The following is a 22,887-nucleotide window of genomic DNA, read 5'->3' as shown; positions in this document are numbered from 1 at the left end:
GGGATCCACCGACGCTTCCTTTGGCGAAGTCTAGATCGCTCCGTTGGAAGTTACATAGCTGCGTGCCAGAAATGCCAGCGACGCAAGACACTATCGACGCTCCCTGCTGGGTACCTTCAACCACTCGATAATCCCGCGGAACCATTCTTTCGGGTTGGTTCGGATTTACTTGGCCCTTTTCCTCTTTCTACCCCTGGGAACAGGTGGATCGCTGTGGCCACGGATTACGCCACGCGCTACGCCATCACCCGAGCGCTTCCTATAAGCTGCGCCATAGATGTCGCCGATTTCCTTCTACGCGACGTGATTTTATTACACGGAGCTCCGCGACAACTTCTCACAGAGTGGGGCCGGACATCCCTATCAAAAGTTATCGTGGACATCCTGCAGTCCTGTGCCAAGAAGCACAAGCTGTCTACGTCATACCATCATCATCATCATCATCATCATCAGCCTGGTTACGCCCACTGCAGGGCAAAGGCCTCTCCCATACTTCTCCAACTACCCCGGTCATGTACTAATTGTGGCCATGTTGTCCCTGCAAACTTCTTAATCTCATCCGCCCACCTAACTTTCTGCCGCCCTCTGCTACGCTTCCCTTCCCTTTGAATCAATTCCGTAACTCTTAATGACCATCGGTTATCTTCCCTCCTCATTAAGTGTCCTGCCCACGCCCATTTCTTTTCTTGATTTCAACTAAGATATCATTAACTCGCGTTTGTTCCCTCACCCAATCTGCCCTTTTGTTATCCCTTAACGTTACACTTATCGTTCTTCTTTCCATAGCTCGTTTCGTCGTCCTCAATTTAAGTAGAACCCTTTTCGTAAGCCTCCAGGTTTCTGCCCCGTTCGTGAATACTGGTTAGACACAGCTGTTATAAACTTTTTTCTTGAGGGATAATGGCAGTCTGCTGTTCATGATCTGAGAATGCCTGCCAAACGCACCCCAGCCCATTCTTATTCTTCTGATAATTTCAGTCTCATGATCCGGATCCGCAGGCACTACCTGTCCTAAGTAGATGTATTCCCTTACCACTTCCAGTGCCTCACTACTTATTGTAAACTGCTGTTCTCTTCCGAGACTGTTAAACATTACTTTAGTTTTCTGCAGATAAATTTTTAGACCCACCCTTAGGCTTTGCCTCTCCAGGTCAGTGATCATGCATTGCAGTTGGTCCCCTGAATTACTAAGCAAGGCAATATCATTAGCGGATCGCAAGTTACTAAAGTATTCTCCATTAACCCTCATCCACAATTCTTCCCAATACAGGTCTCTGAATACCTCCTGTCAACACGCTGTGAATAGCATTGTAGAGATCGTATCTCCCTTCCTGACGCCTTTCTTTATTGGGCTTTTGTTGCTTTCTTTATGGAGGACTACGGTGGCTGTGGAGCCGCTATAGCTATCTTTCAGTATTTTTACACACGGCTCGTCTACACCCTGATTCCGTAATGCCTCCATGACTGCTGAGGTTTCGACTGAATCAAACGCTCTCTCGTAATCAATGAAAGCTATATATAAGGGTTGGTTACATTCCGCACATTTCTCTATCACCTTATTGATAGTGTGAATATGGTCTATTGTTGAGTAGCCTTCACGGAATCCTGCCTGGTCCTTTGGTTGACAGAAGTCTAAGGTGTTCCGGATTCTATTTGTGATCACCTTAGTAAATAGTTTGTAGGCAACTGACAGTAAGCTCATCGGTCTATAATTTTTCAAGTCTTTGGCGTCCCCTTTCTGATGGATTAGGATTATGTTAGCGTTTTTTAAAGATTCCGGTACGCTCGAAGTCATGAGGCATTGCGTATACAGGGTGGCCAGTTTCTCTAGAACAATCTGCTCACCATCCAACAAATCTGCTGTTACCTGATCCTGCCCAGCTGCCTTCCCCCTTTGCATAGCTCCCAAGGCTTTGTTTACTTCTTCCGGCGTTACCTGTGGGATTCGAATTCCTCTAGACTATTCTCTCTTTCATTATCGTCGTGGGTGCCACCATGGCATTGTATAAATCTCTATAGAACTCCTCAGCCACTTGAACTATCTCATCCATATTACTAATGATATTGCCGGCTTTGTCTCTTAACGCATACATCTGATTCTTGCCAATTCCTAGTTTCTTCTTCACTGCTTTTAGGCTTCCTCCGTTCCTGAGAGCATGTTCAATTCTATCCATATTATATTTCCTTATGTCAGCTGTCTTACGCTTGTTGATCAACTCCATCCGCCATCATACCATCCGTGTCATATCATCCGCAAACAAATGGGCTCACGGAGCGACTCAATGGCACTTTCACAGACACGCCCGCGAAATATGTCGCTTCAGACCACACTGACTGGGACCTCGCTATACCATTTGTCACATTTGCTTATAATTCCTCGCCCCACGACAGAGCCGGTTATTCTCCATTTTTCCATCTGTCCGGCCGCAAACCAGCACTGGCCCTCGACACAACCCTCCCTGTTCATGCGGCACCGACCAATGCATATGCACTTGACGCCATCGCCCGCAGTGCCCACGCAAGGGAAATTGCCCGTGACTGTCTTCTAAAATCCCAACAGAGTCATAAAGGCGTTTGTACGACCGGCGACACCGAGACGTGTAGTTCCCGCCTGGTTCTTTGGTGCTTCTGTGGTCTCCGTTGCGTCAGGTCGGCCTGTCCAAAAAACTGCTGTCTCGTTACACAGGCCCATACCGAGTGCTTCGTGCTGTGACTCCCGTCACCTATGAGATCGCCCCTGAGGCCCCATCTGCTTCCCAGTCCAGCGATATCATGCACGTTACACGACTGAAGCGGTAATCACCCTCCCAGTGATGACGTTTAGACGCTCCGGGACATTGCATCTGCCGCCAGGAGATTATGCTACACGCGTGTGTATTTGTTTCAACGAGGCGTATGAGCGCCATCCCCCCCAGAAGAAAGGAGGAAGAAGGAACTGGGTTCGCGCTGTGAATCTAACCGGTTAGCTTTGCAACAGTTGTAAATATAACCTATAAATAGTTGCTCGCCTTACTGACTCGTCCTTCGCGTAACAGCATTAAGTTCCTCCATAATTCTGAGTAGGTGGGGTGTATCTTGTACGAATGACGGAAGTCCTTTTGGCAAGTCGCGAAGGAAGTGGTTAAGGAATGTGGAGATGCTCTTTGTCGGGGTGGTGTTGTTTGATACAATCGGGCGACCTGGGATAATAGCGATGTGTAGTTCAGCGGATGGAAATGTATGAATTTTTTAAAGCACGTAGAAGCCTCCGGCAGGTTCGTTGCTTGGGTTAAGAAATTTTTATTCTGACGGTGTTATCAATTCTTCAGCCAAAATTGATTTCAGCCTGTTCGTGATTGTCACTGCGTAGGATAATGTCGGATCGTTATCTAGCTGACGGTTGTTTAGTTGTCTGTAAGCCTCGTGCTTGTATTTTTTGCTGGCCAAATAACTATATTTCCACCCTTATCTGCTTCCTTAATAACAATGTCATTCCGGCAACTAAGATTTGAAATGATACAACTATCCGAGGCAGTTATATATTTAGTTCGCTTAGATGCCTTGGAATGGCTTATAATTTATTTACTGAGAGTTTTAAGGTATATGTCAATTTCTATGACTTGTTATGGTTCGGGAGTCCAAGTGGATTGGGCTCTAAGTGGTGTCGTCCCGGTGTCTGGTGTGTTGTTTTCTGCGAAAAATTGTATGATCCGCATTCGTCGCGAAAATTCTGAGAGGTCGTTGTGATGCTCGAATTCATTTATTGTGTTGTTCAGGGGACAAAAGTTTAGGCCCTTGCTGACGACGCCTATTCCTGTTTTACTTAACGCTTTTGAAATGTCTACCACGAGGCTGACGAGGCCGCCGTTGACGAAGATAGGTCCTCCTATCGAAACGTTGGCCAGCCTTTCTGAGGCACCTTATCCCTGTTTATTACCTTTATAGCACAGTGTGCTATTCCATCTGTCAGCCATTTTCTCGATTTTTGTTGAAAAGGTATTACTGCTGCTGTGGTTCTCTATTTCGTCAGCCTTCTTTATCAGTTTTGCGACTGTTGATCGCAGAGTTAATACTGCGCCACTTTCCTCGACCGTTTCTACCAGGGAATGTATCTGGGCAAAGCCATTTCGGCACTAAAGACTTTTTGTTTCATTTCCGTTATCGCTGCTATGATTTCCCTTTGCCTTTCTATCAGCTTCATGAGTAGTTCCTGCGTTTGAGGGCCAAGGTTTGTTTCCACATCTCCACTACAAGCAAGTAACAATATAGTGACCTCCCAGCAGTTGGCAGCAAGTACACTGATTGCCTGTGGGCTCGGCAGAATAAAAAAACAACGATATTCTTCTCGAATAGAGTCAGAGTAACGTTTAGCACCAAGCTGTGCAAACAGCAAGACAGGGTTTAGCATTCTTGTCTCTCCGGTGCCGCCAAGGCCACTGACGGCACAGAAAGCGTACTGGCTCGAAGAAATGCCCTCGGTTGAAGCCCATGATCTTAGGGCCTTCGCTGTCCATGCACTTGCGGCGAAAATTGGTCGTTCCGTAGATCCGTAGATTTGATTAAGCTTGCGCACGTCTAAACACCAAGCAGCAGATTCCGACGGGGTAAAACAGTGATCGTCCTGTTCTGTAGCCGAACGAAACAGCAGCAGCACTTGTGCAAACAGCAAGACAGGGTTTAGCATTTTTGCCTCTCCCGTGCCACCAACGCCGCTCTTAGTCTTAATTAATAAGTAACAATAAGTAATAATAAGTAATAAAAATCGTCTCGTTCAGGATTTCTCTTCTTGCTCGATAGCCTAGGTGTTTGCGTAAGCTATACTGAAGTGATTGGTTGCAGAATGTGGTTTCGCTGCTTTCGCATTTGGGCGTGGCCGCCGTGTTGCGCTTCTCGTACGCGAGGGCGTGGTCAGTTGCATTGAGAAGAAGCCTTTCGAAGTAAGCATTGGCTCCTACAGTACGCACAGCGACATGGATTCCTTCTTTACACGCACCGTGATTGGTACTCCCCGTTCCGTCCTGTCCTGCTGCAGGCGTGGGAAAATTATGGCTGTGGCCTTTCTCGGCCGCGATTTGGCATGAACGTAGACCAGCATACGTGATTACGTCGTTCTACGTGTATAAAGTTGATAGCCACATGGTCGGAAAGGCCCGCAAAAGTGGCTGCCAAAAGTGATGCCCACGAAACCGAGCACGTCTATATAGAGACAAACTGGGGCACCAAGTGCGAGCGACCATTAGAGGCCCCCACAGGAACAAAAGAAAACGTAAGGTGTTAACGCTAAATTGAAGTGAAGTTTGCATCAAGAATTATGTGCTGGAGTTCATAGGAAGTACGGTTGGTGCTGTTTACCGCATCCCACTGTCCTGCAGCAGCAATTATGTAGGACAAACAGGACGACGACTCAAGGATTATCTTACGAAACATGCGCAGACCCTTGAAACAACATGGTAGAGCAACATAGCTATTGATGCTGCTTTGTGCAGTTGTACACCAAATTTTTACAATTAAGTATCCTCGTGACACATTTTCAAAGCATACACAACTTGCAGAATGGCTCCCAGTATGCTAGCGTTTTATCACTTATTCTTCTTGGAAAATTGAAGTATTCAGATCAACTGCAGGAATGTTCTGAATTGGGCTGCTTGTTGCATGTTCGAAGGAAATCGAACAAGGCTACAGACAGGGCGAAGCGAATATGTTGCTGTGTGTGTCGCAATCATTTCGTACTGATAGTAGCACTGTTCATTTCCTTTTAAATATTGATATATATTGGTCACCTGACCATGCGACACAGCTGCGAGCTCAGGCTGTAACTTTACATTGTTACGTTGCCTTCCAATGTCGCAGTGAGGTAATTACGTCGGCGCATATTCACCTATTATATTTAGCTCAACACTAGCTCACCGTGAGCTTACTAGTGGCTAAACTTAGTTACCATGGAGCCAATGAGTGAGAGTTCTAGCGATCAATATGCAGCGCTTTTGCATACTTATTAAGGCAACACTAGACAAACAGTTTTATCTGTTGACTGAAATCTTGAATACCCTCACTATTGTGCTTTTCATTGAAGAAATAAAACGAAGGACACCGACCAACAGAAGTGCTAAAAAATGAATGAATCTAAAAGACGTAGCGAAGCCGAAACGTCTTTTAGATTCATTCATTTTTTAGCACTTCTGTTGGTCGGTGTCCTTCGTTTTATTTCTTCAATGCTTCATCCCGACCAGACGGGCTTCCGTCGAACCCTCGATTTCATTTTATTGTGCTTTTCAAACACCACTCATATGTCCTCCAAGTCAGGTATGAAAAAATACCTTTTTCAAGTCACGCGCTCACGCTGGAATAATTTCTTGCCACAGGAAAACAAATCATCACTTATCTTTTGGATACATGTGCAAAAATTACTGTACATGCCTAGGCGTCGTCATTCCACCAACATTTGCCGTCATTGTCCATTAAGACTGCATATGCACGACCAACATACGATAGAATGGCACAGTTTACAAGAACAAAGAACACTATTCGACAGACGGCTGTTGCACTGGTAATGCAGACAGGCCCCGATGGCTGGGAAACTGAGCGCAAACTGGCACACGGACATCTTTCACTGGTGCAATAACTGCAATTGAAACACTAATATTGGTTATTTTCAGACCGGTCGTCTACAGTGAAGCAAAAACACTTCCCTATACAATTACACCCTTGCACATAAGCCTGTCACCCAGTTACTGATTGCTGCGGTATCATTTGGTATGTTAGTGGCATCGGTCAACTCATTTAAAGAAAAGACTTCACAAAGCTCTATTAGGCAGAACAGCAGGCATTTTTCTCCACATTAGCCGCAACATGCATTTTAGATTAATTATTGTAGCAATGGGGGTATAAGCTGAAAATTAGTCTACGCTACTAGAGACAGTCAGCATTAGAAGCGGCCTTCGACACCAGTGTTGATACATCGTTTGATTTGTTGTTACACTTGTTTGGTACATTTTCATCTTTGGAATGTCCATTACACACGTTTGTCCACTGGTCTTCTGCGTCAAGGTTATGTAAAAATTACTTATCACGTGTATTTGCTTTACAATTACGGCCGCATATGGGCAGAATATATGTAGAAATCCACTCCCAGAATACTTGATATGCCGATTTTTTGCGTCAGAAAGTTGATCGTCAGCCTCGTAGCTGTCAGAAGATAAAAAAAACACAAAAAACGAGAAACATCTTATGCAGATTGCCAGGAACCAAAATAATCCAATTCTGCAGCGACCCTTAATGGGTATCACGCATATACTTTAAATTGCGATCGAGCACGATTGCTCGGGCTCGATCCCAAAGTAATGGACACCGTGTGACGCCAGTGTTACCTAACTCTACAGACGCCACGAGGTTACGGCAGCAAGCACGCTACACCGTCCTTTCATTGTAATGTAGAGGCATACGCATCCAAACATGCTCTATGAGGTCTTCGTACACAAGCAAACATTACATTCCGAATAAGCAATCTTTCAATTCCGGGTATGAACACAGCGATTATGCACGCCCAGCCAGGAGACTGCGTGATAAGATTAAGGAAAAATAATAATGGCTAAGAATTTCACTCTGATTCAATGCGCCGCCGAATACGGCTGACCTAGCGTTACACCGCGTCGAGAGAGATTGCTAAGGAGAACGCTGACTTCACTTTGTTGTGGAACGCCAAGAACACAGTACAACACAGTGCAACCAGGAATGCCAACGTCAGTAAACCAGCTGCCACATAGAGCCGACAAGAGAGCTGCTAGAGACGTCATCGACGCTAATATCGCCTACGCGTCTCAATGTACTATATATACAATCAGTAGAACAAATGCTACACCCTTTATCACAGACTAGCAATGTCGCGGCTTTATCAATCCTCATGGTCAAGCAGGAATGTCGTTACAGAGCGAGTTCACACAACACAATTAAGCCTGCCACCGGCCATCGCGGTGCATTTCGCACGCGTTGCGTGCACTAACGAAAGGACACTTAAATCACTTACCTGTATAGCCATCCATCGTCGGTTCCTTCCAATTCTCAGAGTGAAATTCCATATGCAACAGGTATACCACCTCCGCACACCGCCATTTGTATGTGTGTGTGTGTGTGTGTGTGTGTGTGTGTGTGTGTGTGTGTGTGTGTGTGTGTGTGTGTGTGCGTGTGCGTGCGCGTGTGTGTGTGTGTGCATGCGCGGGCGCGTGCGTGTATGTGTGTTTACGATTCGCCTATGAATAATGTTCGAACAGCGTTGCCTACGGTGATATTATGTAAGTGCCAGTGAGAGTGGGCAGTGTTTTTTTAAATATTCTTTCGTGTTAATTTTTCCCTGTTAACATGTTCTCTTGCGCTTCACAATAAATTTCACAGAGCCTTCCTTCAATCAGCAGCAGCAACAGTGGCGGTGTAGCAGTGTGTGTATGCTTGACTCTTTCGTCTCGGCTTCACAGGTTTACGCTGTCGGCCTGCCTAAACAAATCTTGAGCACCTACTCGCGAACCTGCACGTGCAATTAACTGGCCCAATCGCCAGCAGCGTGCGTCATCGGGCTCCCAGCGTGATTCTCACAGCTCACTGCGGCCCTCGGGTGTGCGCCTGCGCCTGGTCGCCAGCAGCTTGGCTATATAAACGTCCTACTGACCACTCAACTAACTTCAGCAGCAGCAGCAGTGGCAGTGTAGCAGTGTGTGCATGCTTGACTCTTTCGTTTCGGCTTCACAGGTTCGCGCACATTTTCTCTGTCTATATATTTGTATTCATTTAGTTTATAATTTAGTGCCACTGCTGCTGCTGCTACAGGTGTTGTCATTTAGCCAGGAAAACTGTCGCCCAACTACACAAACGCGTGGAAGAGCTAGAAAATACCTTTGAAGACAAACTTGATAACTTGATTGACAACACAACGACAACTGTAGTATCCAAGCTAAATTCCTAGCCTTCCTTGATCATTAAAGGTCTAAAGGACGAGATAGAGGGACCAACAAGCAGTCTTGATTTTCGGAACAGGACTGTTGGATCCCTCAAATCTGAAAAGGAAGAACTAACTGCAATGAACAAATTCCTGATTGCGCATAACGAGTCTTTGGAAAGACGAACTGATGATATGGAACAGTACTCACGAAAAAACAACCTGGAAATCAATGGCGTTCCGGTTACCCAGGGTGAAGACTGCATGACATTTCTTGAAACTATTGCCTCTAGAACAGGATGCCCTATTTCTGTTAAAGATATTGATGCCATTCATCGTGTTCCGTCTGCTTCTAAAAAAATTAAATTATGGGGTTTTACGTGCCAAAACCACTTTCTGATTATGAGGCACGCCGTAGTGGAGGACTCCGGAAATTTTGACCACCTGGAGTTCTTTAACGTGCACCTAAATCTAAGTACACAAGTGTTTTCGCATTTCGCCTCCATCGAAATGCGGTCGCCGTGGCCGGGATTCGATCCCGCGACCTCGTGCTCAGCAGCCTAACACCATAGCCACTGAGCAACCACGGCGGGTCGTCTGCTTCTGAGACAAAGCACTTGCTTGTACGATTTCACTCCCGAGCCTTCAAAACTGAGTTCATTGGCAAAGCCCGAAAGGCACGCCTCAGCACTAGTGACATTGCATTCAGCAAAGCACGAGGCAAAGGTGTTTTCGTAAATGACCACCTCACTCCACAGAACAAGCAATTATTCAGCAAGGCCTTGCAACTGAAGAAAGGAAAAAAGATGGCTTTTTTGTGGACCGATGACTGCGTCACGAAGGCGAGACAATCTACTGATACCAAAGTTTTTCGCATAAGGAGTGACTCGGACCTTGCGATATTCAATTAAACTGACTAATCTATCTCTCTTTTTCTCCCCGCGATTTCTCTTATTCTGATCTGATTTCATGTTCATTTCCGTTAAGAATACTCAATCCTATTTTTCTGATAACTATCATTCAGCCATTCATTTCAATTCACGTAGTCTTCGCAAACATTTTCGTGATTATCAAAGTCTATTGTCTTCTTGTCTTCATTCTTCCTCAATTATATGTCTTTCTGAGACATGGCTGAGTGATTTCGATAAAAATCTTGATGGTTTTCCATCATACAATTCAGAATATTGCAATCGGATTTCATCACAATATTGGTGATCAGCTATGTTTATTCGGTCCGACATTAGATACAAGCGTAGGCTTGATCTCCACTTAAATATCTGTGATTGTGAGTCGGTGTGGATTGAGGTTGACTATTCTGTAATAGGCATTGATAGTAATATTATCTTTGCTACCATTTATCGATCACCACATTTGCCAATTCCTGCTTTTTGTGAAGCACGTGACACTATTCTTGACAATCTTACAAAGGAAAAAAGTCCGTTATCATCTTGGGTGACATTAACATTAATTCACTTGATGCTTCCTCATCTTATCTAACTCAGTATGTCAGCTGTTTCCAAGGTTATGGTCTTGAATCTCTACTCTCCCTTCCCAACCGTTGCACTAATAATAGTTTGGGAACAATTATTAACCATGCACTTTCGAATCTTCTTCATCCTCCCTCCGCATTCATTCTTCAAAGCAATTTTACAGATCATTCCCCAGTTGCACTTTCCTTTGAGAACAGTCCTCGCACTAATAGTGTAGGCTTTGTTAAGAATAAGTTTGATCGCGACAAATTCATAGAAATGGTACCTAATTCTGATTGGTCTTGTGTCACTTCAATGAATAGTGTTGAATCAGCATACACCCGCTTTCATCTCTACAATATCCAATTGCGTATCTTCATCGACAACATGTGTACAGTGCCGTAAACGTTATTCTTCCCGTATAAACCCACGGTTAAACAAGGGATTACTTAATAGCTTGCGTAAGAAAGATAACTGGCATAAAAAAAAACAGAAAGACAGCCATTTGATGTGCGTCTACTTGATCATTACAGCAATATTGTAACACACTGAACGCTCTGATTAAGGATGCGCAAAAGCGCTATAATCAAAACGAAATTAATTGTACTGGTTCAGATATAAAAAACAATGGCGCTTGATCAATTCCTTTTTCAATAAAACCATTAATCCGCCTATAGCCAACATTCATCATGAAGGATCAGTAATATCTAACCCATTAGATATCGCTAATGCATTTAGTCACTACTACTCCTCTCCCATACCCGTTCCAGCCAGTACTCATAACGAACTTGATCATTGTGGTCACTCCTTTTTTGTCCTGATGAGGTAAGAAGAACAATTACTAAGATAAAGTCGTCTAGCGCAGGTATCGATAACATTTCTGCTAACCACGTGAAAATGATTGCTGATGATATTGCGGATGTGCTCACCTACATAATGAATCTAAATATTGAAACCGGTGAATTTACCCGTGAGTTAAAGATGAGTAAGGTTATCCCGGTATTTAAAAAAGGGGACAGATGCTGGATCTCTAATTGTAGGCCGATATCCATTCTCCCTTTTCTTAGCAAATTAATTGAAAAACTAATACATGTTCGCCTGTCTAACTACGTAACGAGATTTAACCTATTTCATCCGAGACAATTTGGGTTTAGACAAGTGTATTCGACTAACCTAGCCCTCATTTACTTCACTAAAAATGCAAACTAGCAATTGAGAGTGGTGACTTCATTGGTGCTGCTCTTTTTAGAGTTTACCAAAGCTTTTGATACACTTAATCATGACAATCTTATTTTTGAACTTGCATCTTGCATCTCAATCTTTTCCGTAGTTTACAAAGACGGCGTGCGTTGTTGTATTCGGCGCCGTCTTTGTAATCATGCTTAACCAACTAACCCACCAACACATGCTCAGTGACTTTTCCGTAGGCAATGATCTGATCGTGACCAATTAATATCCATCTCCGGCACCTATTCCACTAAAAAAGTAGTTAACATCGGCGTTCCGCAAGGCTCAATTCAGGGCCCACTTTTTTTTCTACTGTACACTAATGACCTTCCACAGTGTCTAACCACATTATCAGAATGCATCTTATAAGCTGACGATACGACTGTCTTATGTTCGAGTAATTTTCTAAGCAACATTGCAACAACCTTTAATGCAGAACTTATTAGCGTTAGTGCATGGTGTGCTAAAAGTAAGCTTTCGATAAGTCCCTCGAAAAGTAAGTTCTTAATTTTCTATTCCAGGTCGATAAATAACACGCAAGTTATGCCCCTCTTTATAAACACATATCCTATTCATCTATCAGATCACTGTTCCTTCCTTCATATCAAGCTTGATTCCCACTTAAAATTTAATTTGTATATTAACGAGCTTCCTATGGTATTAGGGTATTACTAAAAGCTAACTGTTACTTTGACTTGAATTCTTTGGTCACTTTATAATATGCAATCATTCACAGTACCCTAACTTATTGTACAGCTTCTTGGGGTCAAACATACAAGTGCCACCTTTCTTCCCTCCAGCATGTACAGAATCAAGCCATTCGCATTCTCACCTGGAGCAACCGACGTTTACATGCTACTGATCTGTACCGGGAACAGCACATACTGAATATTGACAATCGAATTAAATTTAATGTCTGCACATTTGCTTATCAAACAGTTAAAGACCATAACTTTCTCAAATTTGTTCTTATCCGACACCTTACTAATCCAAATATTACGCGCTTTTTCTCCAATAACAATTTTATACTCCTTAAGGTACGAACTAATTATGGTTCACAAAGAGTAGCAGTTGTTTTATTCAGACTTTGGAATTATTTGCCTTTTAACATTAAGTGTGACTTTTCTATATTGTCATTCAAACATCAGCTTCGCAATTTCACGTTTAACCTTTAGCAGCGTTTATTGAATATGTCTTTTAAAACACAACTTCAACTCTGTCGTTTTCAATACTGTTTGCTTCGTTTCCTACTTAAGCTTCAGCCTTATCCCTATCGTTTTGTATTTTCCATTGTGTTATTCTTTTGCCTCATTATTTGTTCGCACTTGTATTTGCATTTTTGTATTTTTATAAGTTGCTGCTTTTTTGTCAAGTAGTATTGATGTTTTTTTTTTTACTGTATAGAAGGTCCCCTGCCACAATATTAATATTTTTGTCTCTGCACTAAGTATTCAATAAACTTCAAACGATAAACATTTGCTGTCGCCTTCAATAGTTCGCCTTCGGGCGAAACTGTTATCGTTGATTAAAGTGCTTACAAAAAGGCGATATTAACTATATGCCTATATCGCTATGTGCCTAGCATGAGGTAGATAATGATTCGCATATAAAATGCTTAATTGCCAATAACTAATTTTGGTCTACCTTTATTTCCTGCAGTCAGTGGTAGCGCATTTTCTTTTATTACGACAGCAATTATATGGACACTCTCGGCGCATTTCTACCGTCGGCGTCACCGTGAGGTTCCGTGTAAAGTCCAATGGCGATGAAATCGTCGCCGCGCGCCCTATGCTGTGTGCGCAAGGGAAAGGTCGCGACTCAGTCTCGAGCTTGCACGGGAGGGAAGCGGGCAGGAAGCGCGCCGTGTTCCGTCGCGCGCAACGCTCCGGAGGTCTGGAGGGGTTGCATTGTACTTCGGTCAGCCCGGGCGACTGCTCGATCCCGCCCGGGCCGCTGTATCTTGAACGCTATCTGCGACGGGTACAGAGACCGCCGGGGGCTCTGTTTTGCAGCCTATAGTTCGCGTAGATGTGAGACGCAGCGCGAAGTTAAATTTGCTCGCTGGAGCTGCCGCACTTCCTCAATTCAGTGTTTTGACACCGAGTTGCCGCGATCATCGAGTGAGATGTGTTCAGTTTCCTTGTGCATGGGTGACACCAAGCTTGTTAATTTAGTCAGTACAGCTACGTATAGAAATTGATACGGCCGATAAACATACCATCCTTACTCAGTATAGCTGCCCACTAATTTGCTATCGTTATCGATGCCTCACCTTCGGGGCGAAACTGGGTCTTCTTAAACTATGTGATGGTTAGGACATGTTGACGCCTGTAATTGTCACCGGCTACTCCTTATATATGCATATGTAAGCGGCTGCAAGCGGCAGCTTTGCAGTCGTGCCGGCGAGCGACGGTGCGCGCCTGCGTGCACCGTCGCTCGCCGCACCGAGTAACGCAACTTGTGTCGGAGTATCGAATATCAGCTTGTATTGCGGTACCATAAATTCAGAAAGCCTCATCGTCCCTCAGGTCACGTTTCACCGGCTCCAATTTAGAGGTCAACTAAGAGGAACCTAAATCGGGGAACGTCAAACGGGCATAGTTGCGGCCTCGTGACAAGCACTTGAGCGATTGTGTCCCCGCACCAACGGTGTCTCATCAACGCTGGCTTCGGCATCCACATGTCTGCCGGTGATTCCACCTGCTGCTAACCTCAGCCCATTGTCGCGGTATCTGCGATGATGGCGTCGAGACTTGTTCTCCGAGGAGCACTGTTTTTCGTTCCAAGGGTGTGAGAACGCCCTTATAGAACTTTGCTGCCCTTGATTTACGAGTTCCTTTGATTGGCATACATTTGCCTAGGTCATATTTACCACGGAACGCATTTATCAATGATTATAAAATAAATTTCGTATGCGTATACCTCACCCAAGTACACAATTTAGCACTTGCGCAGGTTTTTGTTTATGAGTCGATTTTGCAGCTGACCTGTGCATGCATTGATCTCTCCTCCTTGTCAGGTTCCGGAGCTGCTTGAAGATGACCAACAACGGGGCTTCGCATATGGTGGGCAAGCTGTACTTCAACGTGGTGCAGACTAAGTGTTTCGTCTTCAAGTACCGCCATGTCTGCGAACTGCGTTCCTGGTGGGGCAAGTGCCTCAAGCGAGAGAAGCACAAGGTCGCCGTGCTTCGAGCCGGCGTGTCCTACTGACAGTCTCCACGTGATACGGTAAAATGATTACATCCGATAGGATCTCTGATGTCTCTGATTTCATAACGCTGATGCCTCACTGTGAAGAACATACTACGCCAGCAAACAAAAATGGCCATGTGGACGATATCGCCGAATCGCTGAAACATGCCGTTGGAAAAACTGTGCGCGTGCGCCTACTAAAAGATATGGTGAAGGCGAAGGAGCCCGGCGCTCTGCCGAATTGTAGCCCGCTGGCGCGTGGCAATGGGATCTGAAAACGCTGTGACAGGGACAGGACAAGACAGAAATGAATTCTTTTTATTTAACATACTGTTAGTCCCACTGGGACTGTTACAGGAATGGATTTATCAGCAAGATACAGGAATACAGTATACAGTACAGTACAGTAATACGCCAGTTACACACCGAGTGGGCAACAACACAAGATCAATACAGTCTGAACATGATCATCAGGTCTGGGTTGTTGACAAGACTGACGAGGCTGCGAGCTAAGCGAACTTTTTCAAGAAATCCTGCGCAGTTATAGATTTATCTAGGCCGTTCCATTCTCTTATGGCTCGAGGGAAGAAGGACAAGTAATATGTTTTGTTAGCACAAGAGTATTCATTAATCGTAAAGTCATGCTTGTGACGTGTTTCTCTAGAACGTTTAAAACTAATGTAAGTAGCAGGATCCATGTTAAATGCGTTATGAATTAATTGATAAAGAAACTTGAGTCTATGGAGCGTGACGCGGCTTGATAAGGTGTCTAGGCTTGCGTAGGGAAGCAGCTCTGTGGGAGAATCAGTGCGCCGGTATCTATGGTAGATAAAACGAACAGCTTTTAGTTGAACTGATTCGAGCATGTGTACATCTGTTTGCATATATGGAAACCAGACGACGTTTGCATATTCTAAGATTGGACGGATAAGGACTTTATATGCGAGTAACTTGGTATCTGAAGTCGCAAAGCGCAAGGTGCGCTTAAGGAAGTATAAACTGTTCATTGCTTTTTTGGTAATGTTTTGTACTTGGGTTTTAGAGCTAAGATTATCAGAAATAATCACACCAAGGCATTTCTTCTCAGTTACTGTTCTGAGAACGCCGTTGCCAGTACCGTAAGGGAAATTAAGTTTTGTTTTCTTATTTGTGACAGACATCACTACAGTTTTTTCCATATTGATTGCCATTTGCCATGTATTGCACCACCTTATGACGTTGCCCAAAGCTGTGTTTAACCTTATTTGGTCTGCATGAGTGTTTGTTTTACAGATAATCATAGAGTGAAAGCCTTGAAGTGAAATTTTAGATACAAGGAAATTTGTTAGATCGCGCGGGAACGCACACCTCTCTTATTGGGCCCCATTAAACTGGGGCACTCAGAGTATTACAGCATGCAAACGAATAAAGATTTATATTTGTGTAACCATCGTTTCATCAAGCTTAACCCAATAACCTACGCTGCAGCTACCGGCAGCTTTAACGTTTTCATTAAAACACAAGCATCTAAAGGTTCGGCCCAGGTATACAGCGAGGATTTCATGTTACCCATAAGAACAAATATTAGACGAACTCTACAGGAGTCCTCCATGGAGATGTCTTCTTTCTGGGATAGCCATCCTCGTGCGGAATGTGAGCATGGCAGCTAGTGGCGTAGCCAGAAATTTCGTTCGGGGGGAGGGTGGGAGGGGGCGGGGAGCCTTACGTTGCAGCTCGGCCTCCTCCTTATAGAACTTGTCGAGGGATCAATTACATGAATAATAACTGCATTGTCATTGCCAAAGGTGCTGTAAACGAATTCTTGAACGCTACGCACTGTCAAGACAAGTAAAATATGTATTCTTTAGTAAAAGAATATATTTGTATGTCCAGAAAATTGTGGCCGAAATAACTGATATCACTGCTTCTATTTTTTGTCTATTTAATAAGTAAAAAAATAACGCACGAACTTTAGAACTATATCAGTTCGAAACTAACAAAGCAGTGCATGCTGCTGATATGAAAAATGTAAAGGCCATAAAATGAACAAGTTGAGGACACATATTTTAATGAAACTTTGCCATTCAACAACCTTGTTTACATTTCTGCGCAATGTTGTCGTTTGTTCCAATGTATGGCACAAGAGCAGCTGTCACCGGCCGTGTATTGCGACTAATTGCAGCGAAATTATAGTCGCAACAGGAAGCACATGTAAAAACCAGGAGTTCTGCAAAATAAATGAGGTTGAGTCAAATGAAATTGAGCCAGTGTGAATATATGACACAGTGGGTACTTCATTTAAAAGAAGTCTCCATGAGTATTTAGACATTTGTGCCACTGACTAACGAGTCGCGCGATTCCCGTTCGATAAAAGTACTTCGGTTGCTGCTTCAAAATGTCTGTAAATTGACGCTTTTACGTCATCTTCCGTCACGAATCTGCTTCCCTTGAGCTGTTTGTTCAGTTGCCCCAGTAGGTGCAAGTCGCAAGGTGACAGGTCTCGGCTGTATGGCGGATGTTGCAGCGTTTCCCACTTGAACTTTGCCACTTTTGTGTTAACCAGATCAACCATGTGGGGACGGGCATTGTCGTGAAGCAAGATGACCCCATTCGTAAATTTTCCACGTCGTTTGTTCTTGAATAAGACACGCAACCGATCTGGCGTTTCACAATATCGGAAACGGTTGATAGTCTCTCCAGGTTTAGCAAATTAGATCAGTAATGGCCCCTGACAATAAAAAAAATCAACGAAAGCTTTCCGCCGGAAATGACGGCCTTTGCTTTCTTTAGGGTTAGTGAATTCGAATATTTCCACTGTAAGCTTTGCCGTTGTGTTTCAGACTCGTAGGCACCATGATTCGTCCCCTGTCACAATTGCAGACAAGAAGTCGTCACCCTCATTGTGATACCGTATCAGATGAGTCAAGGCAGTGCCGAACCTCTCCGTCTCCGGGCCGTGGTTCAAAACCTTAGGCGTCCATTGCGCACACAAGAGCCGATAACCATGTTCATGAATTATGGCGTGAACTGACCGCGACTGATGTTCACACCCTCTGCGAGTTCATCGACGCTTATCCTCCGTTCTTGTCTAATCAGCTCCTGAACCTTTGCAATTGTGTTGGGGGTGTTGCATGGTGGCTTTGGCCCGGTCTTGGACCGTATTTGCAACTGTCGCGTCCTTCTTTGAACCGTTTGCTCCAATGCTTCACAATGGCCAATGAAATGCAATGTTCAACGTGCACCGCAGCCATACGGCGACTAATTTCTTTCTGGGAAACACCTTCAGCTGTCAAAAACCTCACGACACCATGCTGCTAAACTTTTGGAGCGTCCATGTTGAACCCTGTGTATAGGAGCCTTAAAGAAGATCTATCCTCACACCTCTGAGGATAGATCGCATGCCCTCTGGAGGGCTCCGGCAGCCCGCGGGTAACGAGAAAAAAAAATTGAAGAGCCTCAAGTGTCCTCGCGAATAAAAGTCAAAGTAGAAAAACAAATAAGAATGTTACCTTTGCTGACTTTAGTGTCTTGACATGGTTGCTTTGGCACAGGTGAAAAAAAAATGTTGATATTATTTTCTGCGACATGACGGCAGAAATGAACCACCACAACGCTTCGTCTCATTGGCCCTCGCTGCGTGCTTTGTCAACTTGTCTGATAGTGTGTTGATTTGGCTTGTCTCGTTGTATGGTCCGATGTACGATTTTAGAAAAGTTAATGGCGTCAAATGTTTTTTACATTGAACCCACAAAGTTCCGGAATTGAAAATCTAAACCATGACTCTGGAAATGTCAATGCACCTTTCGCATCAAAAGTTTATGAGAACTTTATACCCATAAAGCTTCAGAATTGAAATCCATGCGCTCCGTAGATACCACGGCCTCCGCGAGATCCCGCGACGAACCCGCTCGCTATCAAAACGCCCTCGAAACTTTGTGCTAGGATGGGGCTCCTGCGTTATGCGACTCCAGGTGCATGGTCGTTACCACCAAATTCAGCCCGAATTCTCAATGTTCGCGCCGAAATGTCTTTTCGTGTATGAAAAAGGCACTGTAGACAAAATAAATAATGATTTTCGGTGCCGTGGGTTGTCTTGGCAGGTGGTGCATGACAACACGAAAACATTTCGGTGGGGGAGGGAGGGGCTGAAGCCCCATATCCCCCTCCTGGTTACGCCCCTGCTGGCAGCTAGGTGAAGCATTCAGTCAGTCTTTGTCAAATGATGTCAGAGATGATGCGATGCTCCAGTCTGGATTCATTCTGGTGAGTTAACGTTAACTTACCATAATATAGTTTGTAATTCAGCTGATGGCATAGAAGAAAACCAGGCCACTTTGAGCCCTTCTTTTTCTGTGTCCACGCTCATTCCCACTTAGGTCCAATTTTGTGTTACCATACCGTAGATATAATAATTAATCGATTGGTCTTAGTGTTCTTTTACAAACGCGGAAGCTAATTAAAGAGAGAAAACAGCATGGATATGTCACATTTACCTTTCTCTTACCTTCCATCTTTTGGTAGTGAGGTTAACCAGAATTGACCTCGGATACATCGCTTGCTATAGCCAATGTGGAGGAAACGAAAACGAGGGCAAAATGTACTCGCAAACGAACTGAAATGTTTTTCAACGTACACTTGTGTCTGTGCTCTTGTTCAACAAAAAGCTCAGCTGTCTTCTTGCTGTTAAATAACATGCTCATTCATATATTCTCTCAATTTAGGCTTGTTGGTGATCTATGGCGAGCAGTAGATGTATAACATGATGTGGATGAAAAGAAATGAAGCAAGAGAATGCACTCCGTGCTAAGTGCGTCCCGTCATTAGCGTGACGCGCTAAACTTCTACGGCTCAAAATTTGTAGCAATGCAGCACTGCATCTGGATCACTGGTCTTTATTCCTCGGAAATGATGTTTAGACTACTTAATATGCAGAAAAAGAACTTCGGTATATCCCACGACAGGATCCCAGTTCGTGTTTGCCATCCAATCTACGTATCTTAGATTTCCGGCCTGGTTCAAATATTCCACAGGTCGTTATTGCACAATCATCATTAGAGCCTTTAAGGGGGTCCCGAATCACCTTGGGGCTTGGTGAAAAAACGTAGTCTGCGTATAGTGTACGCTGCTGCGAACATCTCGGCCAAGTTTTACAGTCGTGCGCGGCGCATGGAGCTCTCAAGCGGCACGCAAAGTCAATTTTCTCTGAAACGCTCTCTTTTCAACAGAAGCCTGCTCCTCACGCTTTTCTGGACGCCTTAACTCGTAGTATAGAGGACTCTCATACGCGGCTGCTATTGGCCAACAGCTTACTTCAATTAAAAAGGGTGCTTGGATCAGTGCGCTCCTTTCTAGTGTGACTGTGAATATCTATGGACGAAGTTTATTACAGAGGCTGAAATAAGTGAGAATGTGCATCCAAATTTCGATAATAAGTAAGTACGGCCAGAACAAGCCGACTTTCGTCTGCTCACGCTCAGATGCGGCCTCCCGCGTAGGAACCAAATTTTAACCAGCCCAGCGGGTCTCACCAATTTCGACTAGTTTTGGACACTTCAATAGCCTCGAACCACGCGAAACTTAAGGTCCGACAACACGCACGCTTACCAGCTCGCTCACTCCTGACCGCTCCTGGTTAGACACCTTTGCAGACTTATTCACAGTGCTCCAAAAAAAAATATCACCGACGATTATGCTACTCTGTAAAGCGAAATTTGAGCGCATCTATATACGTGTTTTCATTTCGCCATATGTTGAGGCATCGCACCGATTACCGCACCGACTGCCAGCGCCACGACGCCTGGCGCTATATGTAGCCGGCTACACAGTTGTCATTTCCCGGCAACTTCAGATTATGCAACCGTAACCTTTACTGGGAAACGCTTGCGGCGAACGCTATACGCGAAGACGAGCTCTCTGGGTCTTGTTCTTTTTTGTGTCCCGCACACGCCGCTTCCGCGTATGTATGTATGTATGTATGTATGTATGTATGTATGTATGTATGTATGTATGTATGTATGTATGTATGTATGTATGTATGTATGTATGTATGTATGTATGTATGTATGTATGTATGTATGTATGTATGTATGTATGTATGTATGTATGTATGTATGTATGTATGTATGTATGTATGTATGTATGTATGTATGTATGTATGTATGTATGTATGTATGGATGGATGGATGGATGGATGGACGGACGGACGGACGGAGGGACGGACGGACGGACGGACGGACGGACGGACGGACGGTGTGCGTCCCTTTTGAAACGGTGCGGAGGGTTGCGCCTCTAAGCTCTTATTTTATTGCCTAATGTCCTACCCATGTTAAGAAAAGGAAAAACACAAAAGAAAAAGAAAAAAAAAGGAAAAAAAGAGAAGAAACAACACCCACGATGAAGTTCCGTAACCGTGTTGGGCTGCTGAGCACGAGGTCGCGGGATCGAATCCCGGCCACGGCGGCCGCATTTCGATGGGGGCGAAATGCGAAAACACCCGTGTGCTTAGATTTAGGTGCACGTTAAAGAACCCCAGGTGGTCAAAATTTCCGGAGTCCTCCACTACGGCGTGCCTCATAATCAGAAAATGGTTTTGGCACGTAAAACCCCAAATATTATTATGAAGTTCCGTAACCAACGTTTCTGAACCTCTATTGTGAACTTTGTTTTTGTACGCCTCCGTTCTTTCTCGTTTCCCTACTTCCACCAATCATCCAATCGCCTCTTGCTAATCTCTTTATGCAAAAAAGAGGTGAGGCGTGCAAACAGGACACAAGAGTAGAGAAGTGGACAACACGAATGCCGACTATCAGCTGAAGGGAGCACTGAGGCGAAAAAAGAAAGAAGACACAAAACTCATCTGCGCAAGCTCAGAAATGGTATCACCACGTGTCAGTCGGGTACGCCTGCACGTCTCACCTCTTTTTTGCATAATAAATCCTTACCAACTAGCTCAGCTTTCTGTCGTTGTATGCTAATCTCTATTACGCACATGTTTGCTTTCCCTCTGCTCTAGCTGAACCTAAGGGCTTCAAGGAGGCCATTGGGGGCTAAATTAAGCGCTGGGAAGAAATCTTCACATTCTATTGAAACATGCTCCATGGTTTACCTATCTATACCGCAGCAATCACATGCTTCTTCTTCCTTCTTATATCTCGCGTTACAGGCGCATATTCTAAGGCATCCCGGTCTCGCTTCGAAAAGTAGAGCTTCCCTTAGTTATCACAAACTGTTTCTTTCTTGATTTCGTTTTTTACTCTTAAATAGCTGCTCATGGCAGGTTTCTTTTCCATCGCCGCCACCCATGAGATTATCCAAACCTCTCGGACTTTCCGCTTGTCGCCCTTTGTTGCTGTGTTGCTCACGATAGAGGCCGCATACTTGCTGGTAAGCTTCCTAGTTATTTTCCTCCACTGTGAATCAATGCTATTCCTGTACCAATACTTCAACACTCTCCCAACCCATTTAATTTTTTCCATATTCCTCAGTCGTTCTCCAAAATCAATTTTACTGTCAGCTTCCCTCACTTCGAAACTTCCCTAGACCATATCAGCCTGTAGAGCTTCATTTGTAGTCTTCCTGTGAGCACCAAATGCAAGGCGTCCCACTGACCTTTGGTTGCCACCGAGTCTTGATTGTACCCCTGACTTCAAGCAAACCACCGCATTTCGACATGTAAGTCCTCGAACCATTCCATCTTTCCACATACCCCAGAGCATCTCGTACCTATTGTATCCCCATAGCGCTCTGTGTTTCATTATGACCGCATTTCTCTCCCGCTTTACAGTTGTTGCTTTTTCCTGTGTTTCCATATATCTGTTGCCTTCGTTTATCCATATACCAAGGTATTTATATTCTGTTACCCGCGGTATTTCCTGGCCCTGAATCGCCCCTGTCTTTTCACAATTTTCGTTGAATACCATAACACCTGATTTTCCAACGCTACATTTCAGACCTAAATTCTCGCCTTCCTGTCCACTGATATTAGCCAGACGTTGCATATAACTTTGCTTGTTAGCTAGCAACACAAAGTCGTCCGTATAAAACAAACCTTGAAGCTGTTGCTCCACTTCTGTACCCACCTGTTTGTATGAGAGAGTAAACCCGATATTATTTC

General features: G+C 44.3%; 1 protein-coding gene across 1 annotated transcript in view; it reads left to right on the top strand.

Annotated features, from left to right (window-relative positions):
* Positions 1-22,887, top strand: part of LOC142575077 (acidic phospholipase A2 PA4-like) — a 288,123-nt gene that overhangs the window by 216,784 nt on the left and 48,452 nt on the right. The window contains exon 2 of the mRNA XM_075684040.1: positions 14,621-14,831. Within this exon, the coding sequence (XP_075540155.1) occupies positions 14,621-14,813 (193 nt within the window). The 3' untranslated portion in view covers positions 14,814-14,831. The remainder of the gene's footprint in view (positions 1-14,620; positions 14,832-22,887) is intronic.

The sequence above is a fragment of the Dermacentor variabilis genome, chromosome 3, assembly GCF_050947875.1.
Source record: "Dermacentor variabilis isolate Ectoservices chromosome 3, ASM5094787v1, whole genome shotgun sequence".
In the NCBI taxonomy this organism is placed as follows: Eukaryota; Metazoa; Arthropoda; class Arachnida; order Ixodida; family Ixodidae; genus Dermacentor; species Dermacentor variabilis.
The sequence above is the reverse complement of the archived record's forward strand: the minus strand, read 5'-3'. Positions and strand labels throughout refer to the sequence as shown.